Here is a 9,108-nt window from a genome sequence, read left to right as displayed (position 1 = left end):
CTTTGAGACTAAGCTCAAAGTTTTCTATGAAGCTTTCCCTAAATAACCAAACCTCACGGTCCAGTGTATACGGTCAGTGTGAACTTTGGACTCCCATCAGATGTGACTTGTACCTATTTTATACCACCTTACATGAACATTTAACAGCTTTACAAATGTATCTCTTACAATTGTAAGGCACTTGAGAGGAAAGACCAAACAATATTTTTATATTCTCAATTTAACATTTTCTGAGCTGAGAGTGTTATCCAGAGATATTTAACAACTTGATTAAAAAGAATTGTCTACAAGAAATCGCAACAGATAAACAAGTTATAGTTGTGTTTATATCTAAAGGATGCATAGCACTTCCCTCTAAACCAGCTCTCTCAGAGGTGAATGACAGATTCTAGCAGATTGCCTAAAGGTCCAGGTAGGGTCTTAGAGCTGGGTGGAGGTACAAAGAACTGATGAAAGAATGGTGACAAGGCCGCTCCGGGATGCTTTTTCTCGGTGGTGGGCCCAGCGAAGTAGGTTAGCTACCAAACAAAGGATGATTTGAAAGACTTTTCAAAAGCTTTCTGTGCAAAATGGCTCTTCCATTTTATACTAGTAATAATTGAAATGTCACACTATTAGAGGCTCATCCACCACTACCCTGACTCAAAAGGCAAAGAGGCCTGGGAGGGTAGAGTGGTTTTCAAATACGCCAGCCAGCTGAATGCAAGTTGATAAGCACAACTAGTGCAGTGAGCCAACAAAGGGCAATGCCTGTGAGCCCCATCACAGGGAGGTTCTGAACGAGCGAAAGTGAAGAGAAAGACTAGAGCGCAGACAGGAAGCAATAGGATGGAAAATTGCGCTCAAAGAGAAGAAGCTGAGTATCAGCCAACTTCACAGGTTGCCTGAGGCTGGCAGAACTCTAACCAACAGTGCAGTGGCCAACAGCAGAAAAAGGCGTATTTGCTGCTGCACCGTCAGAGTGAGGGAGAGTATAGTTGCAACTAGTTATGGCAGAGGGGAGAGTAGCTGAGAGAAGGAAATCGAGAGGAAATATAATTAGGGCTTAACAAGGAAGTGGCAACTATGAACAGAAGCTGAGATCCGTGAACTTAGTCAGATATTCATGAGAGAGCAGACAAGGGGTGAAACGATCAGAGGGAAAGGCACAGGGGCAGACTGGTGTGAGGGAAGTGGCCATCCTGTGCCAGAAGCTAGCCCTTCCTACCTTATCATCTTCTAATTTTTTTTTGTTGTTGTTGAGGAAGATCAGCCCTGAGCTAAGATCCATGCCAATCCTCTTTTTGCTGAGGAAGACCAGCCCTAAGCTAACATCTACTGCCCATCTTCCTCCTTTTTTTCCCCAAAGCCCCAGTAGATAGTTGTATGTCATAGTTGCACATCCTTCTAGTTGCTGTATGTGGGACGCCACCTCAGCATGGCCGGACAAGCAGTGCATCGGTGCGCGCCCAGATCCGAACCCGGGCGGCCAGCAGTGGAGCACGCGCACTTAACCGCTAACCCAGGGGGCCGAACCCCACATCTTCTAAGTCTTTATCTTTCGTCAGGTTGCCTTTCCTTTCCCCTTTCCTGCATTCAGGTACCACCTCTTCTCAGTTTGTAGCTACTTGTCTGAGACACAGATAGTCACACAAGACATGTGGTCCCACGGCCCTTCAGACCAGTCTTGGCCTGTGTCCCAGCCTTATCCCAAATTACACAAAAAATGAAGACATTATTTCATCTTTCTCTTTATTCTCAAAGTATGATAGTATTAAAGTCCAAGAGGCATTGGGATGGTCCTTACATGGTCTCCTGTGCTTTAGGGGACTCAGAACCGAGCCCCCAGGAATGTGAGAGCATCATCTCAAAAAGCTAGAGCAGTTACTGTGCCAAGTTCAAGGGTGCAAGTCACATCCTGGGCATATCTATGGATGTGTGGGAGGGCTTGGGCTCCAGCTCTTGGGGAAGAACTGTTCTGAGAAGATCGTGGAGCATAAGAGGACCCAGCACCAGAAGGTCTGCTGGGAGAAGCGGGGAAAGTGAACGATAGGGGTCTTTCTTTCTGGTCTGCTACTGCCTAAGGGCAGAGGCACAGGACACAGCAAAGGGACAAGGCAGGTAGCAGCTACTTGGATGCCATAAGGGAGAGGACAAACCACTCCAGGGCTGGTTAACTGGCCTTGCGAGGCGGTGGAACGCTGGCCATAAGAATGGAGACGAACCGTTCCAGTTTCTGTGCCGCTTGTCTCCCGGTCTCTAGTACTTCCTCGTGACTGGCCTTCTCATGGGTTTCATAATCCGTAATGACCTTGTTGGTGATGAGGGAGAAGCCAAAGACTCGAAGTCCACAGTGCCTTGCAACTAGCACTTCTGGAACTGTGCTCATGCCTGATGGGGAGAAAGAGGGACACCAACTGTCGGGATCCTCAAGTGACTCTTGTCCTCACCCTTTGGCCTAACCTCTATGCATCACCTCACTGACAATTTGACATCTCACAAAACATCCAAGGAAGCAGCTAAATTAGAGTTGAGCTTAGGTTGTTCAGTATTGCTTGAAGGAGTGGGGCCTCAGAGGGCCTTACACTTTTCTTACAAATATTACCATTGCAATACTTTATTTCCATATCTGTCTGCAGCAATTGTGAAGCCAGTTCTAATGATGCAGTTCCGTCTTCCAGCTAAGGTACGGAATGGGGCTATAATGATATTTGTTAGAATAATCCTTAGAAACAATTATCAAATGAAGGATCATTAGCATGACAGCTGTTAAAGCCCTTGATGCTGGGTGGGGAGGTCTGATGGGACAACACATCAAACCTCACTACCTTAGTATGTTTCTACAAGTCAATTTAATTCACTCTCCCTTCAAGTCAGATCCTCTCTCAATCCACCATCAGCTCTACAGTCTCTTACTTCTGCCCATCCCTATTTTACCAGATCTCTCCCTCTTCAAGCCTCCAGCCACGTTCCCCTTCATACCAACAGCATCCGCCCCCAGTTTCAGCAGCAGGTGACACTCTGCCACAGTCTCAAAGTTGGGGCCTGCCAGCGTCACATAGGTGCCTTCCTGCAGCTCTCTCTGCTCCCCCATTTGTTTCCAGACAACATGAGCCTTCTCCCTCATATCCCGGTCATAGGCATCAGACATGGCAGGGAAACGAACTCCAAACCTAGGGGCACGGGTTGGATTATCTCAGATTAATGGAATACAATGAGCTTTCTGCTAACTCCCAGGCAAATCCTTACAACCTACCCATCTATAAACAAAGGAACAAGATCCGCACCTTTCATCATTGGGGCCTCTGAGAGGGTTCTGACCAGAGAAACCAGGCAGGTTGATGTGATCACGGATCAGCATGATATCTCCAACCTCAAACTTGGGGTTGAGACCTCCAGCTGCATTGGTGACCACTAGGGTGTCCACACCCAGAAGACAGAAAACTCTCACTGGGAAGGTCACCTTAGAAGTAAAAGATGAAAGATCACAAACTGTTCTTTAAAATTTCACTAATCCACCCACACAGAAATGCACAATATACATCATGAAAGAGAAAGAAGGGGACCAAAAATCTACCTAGACCAGGTAGCTAGGTAATAAAATAGGATAGACGGGCTCTTTGCCCCTTGTTACAGAGTCATCTGAACTCACACCCTTGATTTACCTTCCAGAGCGAGTAGCCTTCGTACATGTGGAACCTGCCCTGCATCATCACACAGGCTCTGCCGTTCAGGAACCCGAACACCAGTCGACCGGCGTGACCCGGCACTGTGTAACAGAGAGAAAGGGGAAGGAATGGGACAACCCTTTCATACAACGCATAGCCCCTGAGCACCTACTGTGCACCAACGCACTGTGCTCAACATGTGAGGGTACAATTAGGCAAAAGAAGACATTATCATCTCTGTTCTCAGAAAGTTTGAGTCTAGTGGGGGAGATAGAAATTAATCACAAGCTTACAAATGAGTGTATAAGTACATCCTGAGATTGGAGCTATGGAGGTAAGGATGTTCAAGATAAACATCTATCAAAGGAAGGAAAGGTTTTTAAAAGAAATTTCAAAAGAAGGAGAAAGACATACTGCAAGACAATAGGAGTAAAAAATAGAATAAATGGGTAATAATGAATACAGTGGATCCATTAACTATAGAACTCTTTTGCAAAATTTTCAAAATTCTCAAAATGTATATCCTTATTTAGTACCCTAACTATATGCCTCCTTATTCCTGAAAGGCAGCTCATGGTATATTCTAGCTTTCTAAAGAGGCTACTGAACAAGGGGGAAAGGGGCTGAGTTTGGATCCCTACAAGTCTCCTCCATTCTGACCCACAAAACATTCCTGTGGGAATACATGCCCACGATGGGGCAAGCAGGGGATGGGAGTAGAAAGATAACTCCCATCCAGACATAATAACCATAATTACCGTTCCCCTTATCTGGCATTTCTCCTCTAATGGACATGGCCAACGTCTCCCTTAGGGAATGGATGGTCTGGGAGAGGGACCAAAACCAAGAGGAAGAGTTGAGGGACACACAGAGATACAGGAACTTATACAAAAAAAGTTACCAGTCATAGAGCAGAGGTGACAGCATTAGGAAAACCCAAGTGGAGTATAAAAAATAAGTTGATAAAAATTTAAAAATTAATTCACTTATCACTAAGTGCAATGCTCTTCTCGCTGGGGGTAGGAGTAGCGGGTGGAGCCAATGCCACTACTATGTCCCTTAAAAAACTTTGCCCTCTTTCCCTCTTTTTAATATTTCCTTCTCCAACTCCCATTCCCACCTCTCCACCCTCGTCTCCCAGTATTGCTCCAAAGGATTTGAAAAACATCTGTTACAAGTCGTAACTCAGGGCCAGCCTGGTGGCACAGTGGTTAAGTTCATGTGCTCCACTTCAGCGGCCCGGGGTTGGCAGGTTCAGATCCTGGGCAAGGACCTGCGCACTGCTTATCAAGCCAGGCTGTGGCAGGCGTCCCACATACCAAGTAGAGGAAGATGGGCGAGGATGTTAGCCAAGGGCCAATCTTCCTCAGCAAAAAGGAGGATTAGCAACAGGTGTTAGCTCAGGGCTCATCTTCCTCACCAGAAAAAAAAAAAAAAAACAAAAAAACAGAAAAATTAATAAGTAAAAGAAGTTAGTGATCTGAGAAATTAATCAGTAAAGCAAATAAACTACCTTTGTCCTTCACTTGCCCCTATTTCACCTGGCCCTTTTCTAAGCCTTAGCCTCAGAGCTTTCTGGCTGCTAACAGGATGCTGGATACGCTATCCTCAGATCCCTCTGAGCTCCACTCTGCATGGGGGACATCTGCCCCTTTCCTCCTCAAAGGAGTCAGTGTGCATGAGGTCTGTGTATTCATGTGTTAACTGGGTATTTGTCTGCAAGAACACGGCAGTCTGTCTGCCCATTGTTGCTGCACACCAGCGTCTGCCTCATCCTAGGACTGGTGCTGGAGCTGGGAGGTTGGGAGTGGCAGGAGGACAAGGACGGCCTGACCTTGTCCTGGGAGGTTACAGGCACTGCTTTTTCCATGAATGCTGCAGACTGAAAGAAATGGGGGGGGGGGGTTGTGTGCGCATGTGGTGACCACGGTGTGTGTGGGGGAGGAGCATTCCGGGGAGGTGTTGTAGAGCTTTAAGGAGCTCTGAATCATTAAAGCACAGGAAACATGTCATATAGGACCACTGACACTCATGCCCTGTCTATTGTGACATTCTCACCGGGCAAATTTCCTTCTCAAGCCATTCTGATTCCTGGTGGTCTTTTGACCTCTCTCACAACAGTTGTCTTTAGTCAAGTGCTATAGAGAATAACCAGGTCCAGGCACAGAAGCATTGCCCTCCCATCAGAATCGCATCAATATCCCTCAGTCCCCTCCCTCCCTCCCCCTGGCCAGTACCTGTACTTCGGGGGAAGTTTGGTATCTCACTGTAGTCAAAGCTCTGGGCCTGAGTTACTCGATCAGCCAGACCTCCCAACCCAGAACCACAGATCACTGCCACTTGAGGCCGGTGCTCGGTGTGGGACAGAAGCCACTGTGCCGTGGTCTGATAATCTTCATATGTGAATCTAGGAAAAAAGGAAACTCAAGGTGAGTTTCGCTCCCCTTCCACGGGCATCACAGACTAATGACCAGAAAGGCTGGCAGGTGTACCAAGGTGGCAGGAGATAGAGAAGCTGGCCAAACAGCTGCCCCAGAGGGGAGGCTCTTCTCACCCAGGAGAGGCCACACTAAGCTCACCCACCCACCCACCCTCTCCTCCTTCTGTCAGAACCACTAAAAATAGACATGAAACGCCCTCCTCTCCTGGCAAACACTGATGATGCCTATGTCTCCACCACCCGCCCCCCAACTCCAGTTCTGTTACCACTGGCAGGTTTAATATCTCTCCTTCCGACAAAGATGAAGAGGAAGGGACCATCGAGTACAGACAAGTACAGTGACATAATCGAATCAAGGAGGGTAAAAGTGCTGGGCCTGAGGAGGCAGGCCCTGCAGTACACTCAGAACCGGATTAAGACCTTCCTTAGGGCAGAGACAAACCCAATACAACCCTCGTGGTACCCTACCTGCCTGCTAAGGACATTCAAAGTGTAATTAAGACTAGCTACCCTGAGGGCGATGGATAAATCCGACTGCCTTCTGGACCCTCACCCTCCAGCTCCTCCCTCAGACAAATACGAAGGGCTACATGTTTTGATTGAAGAAGTGATAGGAACACTCCTAGTGGAGGTCTATGTGTCAGTTCGCCTGGATCCTTCTTTCTGGGATCCCCAGACCCACACAGAGCCCTGTCAGATGGAATTGCAAGGGGCAATTCAAGCCTGGAGACTAGACAAGCTACCCCACACAAAAGCAGACCCCGTTCACACTCTGGTTGTCAGTGCTGGAGCAGAATCGACGGCAAAAATTTCTCACAGCATCTTCTTAAAAATAGATTCTGGAGCCCACCCCACCAGATTCATAATTCTGCAGAGAGGCCCCAGAATCTGTATTTTTTACAAAAGTGCCTCAGGTAATTCTGATTCAAAAAACGAGGTTTAGGAATTTCTGGTCTAGATGGAAGCAGAACTCAACTTGGAGTCTAGTCCCAATTTTGCCTTTTTAGGCAAGTAACTTGTGCTTCAACTTCTTTCCTCAGATATAAAGCAAGGTAACATAATCAACCCCCCCCCCCATTTTAGAAGCTCAGTTTGAAAATGCATTAAAAACTTGCTAACAAGCTCCAAAGATTTTTGACTCCATAGAACATGGTTCATGTCCCCAGCACTTGAACCTTTCTCCCACTTTCCCCTCTTTCTCTGTTCTCCTCCCAGCCTTCCCCCATCTTCCCTTCTCTTCACCAACGTTCTTTGCCCTTCAGACCTAGGGACATACACTTCCCCAGAACCCATACATTCAAAGAATCAATCTAGAATTTTTCTCACAATTCCAGTCAAATCCTCTCACACCCATGAACACTACTAACCAAGCCTCCAGAGGAAATTCTTTTCTTCAAAGCAGAACTTTTGAAACCAGATGACTCTACAATACACTGGGTTTCCCTCAGGGGAAGTAGCTGGGTAAGGGACAGGGGCGAGGGCAATAGAGCTGGGGTCACAGGATGATGGAGAAGAGAAGCAACGAAATGGTAAAAAGTTAATCAAATAACATCCTCAAGAGGTGCAAAGGAAATGAAGGACATGTGAAGCCTTGGCCACCTAGCATTTCTGGCCACAGCTTATAGGACTTCCTCATTGGCCATTATTCCCTTAAGAATACTTTGGATCCTGGGTCACAAAAGCCACTGTGACCCCTAAAGCTGGAGTCTTGGACGGGGATTTCCAGGACCAAAGCAGAGAGAAGGCTTTTCAAAGGTGCGGGGGAGGGGGAGTGGGCAGGGTCTGCTGTCCGGTTCAAGGAATACGAGTCTCCTTCTCTCCTTGGAGACTTCATCCCCAACTTCATTGGCACTCCAGTTTGGAGGGAAGGGTGGTGTTGGCGAGGAACCTGAGCCAATCTCTCCTCTGAAGGAGGAACTCCAGATATGGGCACCAAAACTCCCTCGCGGCTTTACCTAGACTCTAGGACAGGAATGTGTGAAGAGCACGTGCGGTGGGAATACCTTTTCCTTGTATTGGGCGGAGAGGGATACGCCTCCCTCCACACTCACACCCCCATCACGTGCGCGCACCAGCACACAAACACACACACAAAAACACACTGGCTCCTTTTACGAGTACACTACACTCTACCGACCTGTCCCCTTGCTGCTCCAGTGGCGCCACCCTGCCTCGATTCCCGCGTGCGTCCCTGCCCGCGCCGCCGGCCCCACTGCTCCGCCGCCTTGGCCCTGACAGCGGGCTCCTTGCCAGGCCTCTCTGCAACTCCAGGGCGCCCCCTCCCTCTCCCGGCTCCTTCGGGGCCCACAGGGCCGGGTTTCCAGGTCTCGGCGACAGCCATTTCCCTTCCCCAGGGGCCTCCTGGGTTCCCCGGGCCTGGTGCCCGCCTTACTCGGTCTCCATGGTGCCTCCGCCGCTCTCTCGACGAGCCCACCCTTCTCCGCTCGGATCTGCTCCGCTGAGCTAACCTGAGGGCGCCGGTCTGGTGCGCACAGCCACTGCATTGTCTGCCTGGCGCTGACTTATATCCCCAGCCCGGAAGTCCCCAGCCAATGGCAGCCGAGCACGCGGGCCGGCCCTGTCGCCATGGTGATACACCCTGATCCAATCCCCCTAGGCTTGGCGGTAAACCCAATCCGAGTTCTTCCCCAGGGCTGGATCCTTTCTCGCGCATCCCCCTACCCTCGGAGGGGCATCAAGCATTTCATCCCTGCACCCAGTGCCAGGTTTCCGACAAGCCCCGTGAGGAGAGCCCCGAATCATCTGTCAGCAGCCCCCTTCCCGGTTGTGTTTACAGCAAACTGTGAGAGATCTGAAAAGAGAAAGTTTGAAACCTTAGATCGTACAACGCCAGAATAAAATTAAGTGAGCCTGTGTCTGAGCTGCTTCCTGGAGAAAGGACACAAGCAAAACTGCTGACGTGGAGCTTACAGGATTTGGGAGAAGATATCGAGGGTCTAAATCCAGGCCCAGATGGGGAGTAGAAAAAGTTCTAGCGGCAAGAATTCCTGGATCCTGGAC

At 48.7% G+C, this 9,108-nt stretch overlaps 1 protein-coding gene across 1 annotated transcript; it reads right to left on the bottom strand.

Moving 5' to 3' along the window:
• Positions 1 to 1,693: 1,693 nt before the first annotated feature.
• Positions 1,694 to 8,608, bottom strand: LOC101406368 (purine nucleoside phosphorylase). Its single transcript, XM_087424306.1, has 6 exons — positions 8,480 to 8,608; positions 5,885 to 6,054; positions 3,645 to 3,748; positions 3,267 to 3,442; positions 2,962 to 3,152; positions 1,694 to 2,370 (listed from the first exon to the last, which is right to left on the bottom strand). The coding sequence occupies exons 1-6, from the start codon at positions 8,488 to 8,490 to the stop codon at positions 2,153 to 2,155; spliced, it is 870 nt and encodes a 289-aa protein (XP_087280432.1). The 5' UTR covers positions 8,491 to 8,608; the 3' UTR covers positions 1,694 to 2,152.
• Between the last annotated feature and the right edge of the window lie 500 nt (positions 8,609 to 9,108).

The sequence above is a fragment of the Ceratotherium simum genome, chromosome 3 (genome assembly GCF_057802395.1).
Source record: "Ceratotherium simum simum isolate JZ-2026a chromosome 3, ASM5780239v1, whole genome shotgun sequence".
In the NCBI taxonomy this organism is placed as follows: Eukaryota; Metazoa; Chordata; class Mammalia; order Perissodactyla; family Rhinocerotidae; genus Ceratotherium; species Ceratotherium simum.
This window is presented reverse-complemented; position numbering and strand designations above follow the sequence as displayed.

What these genes read in the sequence shown, in the direction of transcription:
- LOC101406368 (XM_087424306.1), bottom strand. An exon ending in AGAGGCCCCAATGATGAAAG is followed by an intron (nt 3,153 to 3,266) that starts GTGCGGATCTTG and finishes CCGTGCCCCTAG; the next exon opens with GTTTGGAGTTCGTTTCCCTG. An exon ending in ACTGGGGGCGGATGCTGTTG is followed by an intron (nt 2,371 to 2,961) that starts GTATGAAGGGGA and finishes TCTCCCCATCAG; the next exon opens with GCATGAGCACAGTTCCAGAA.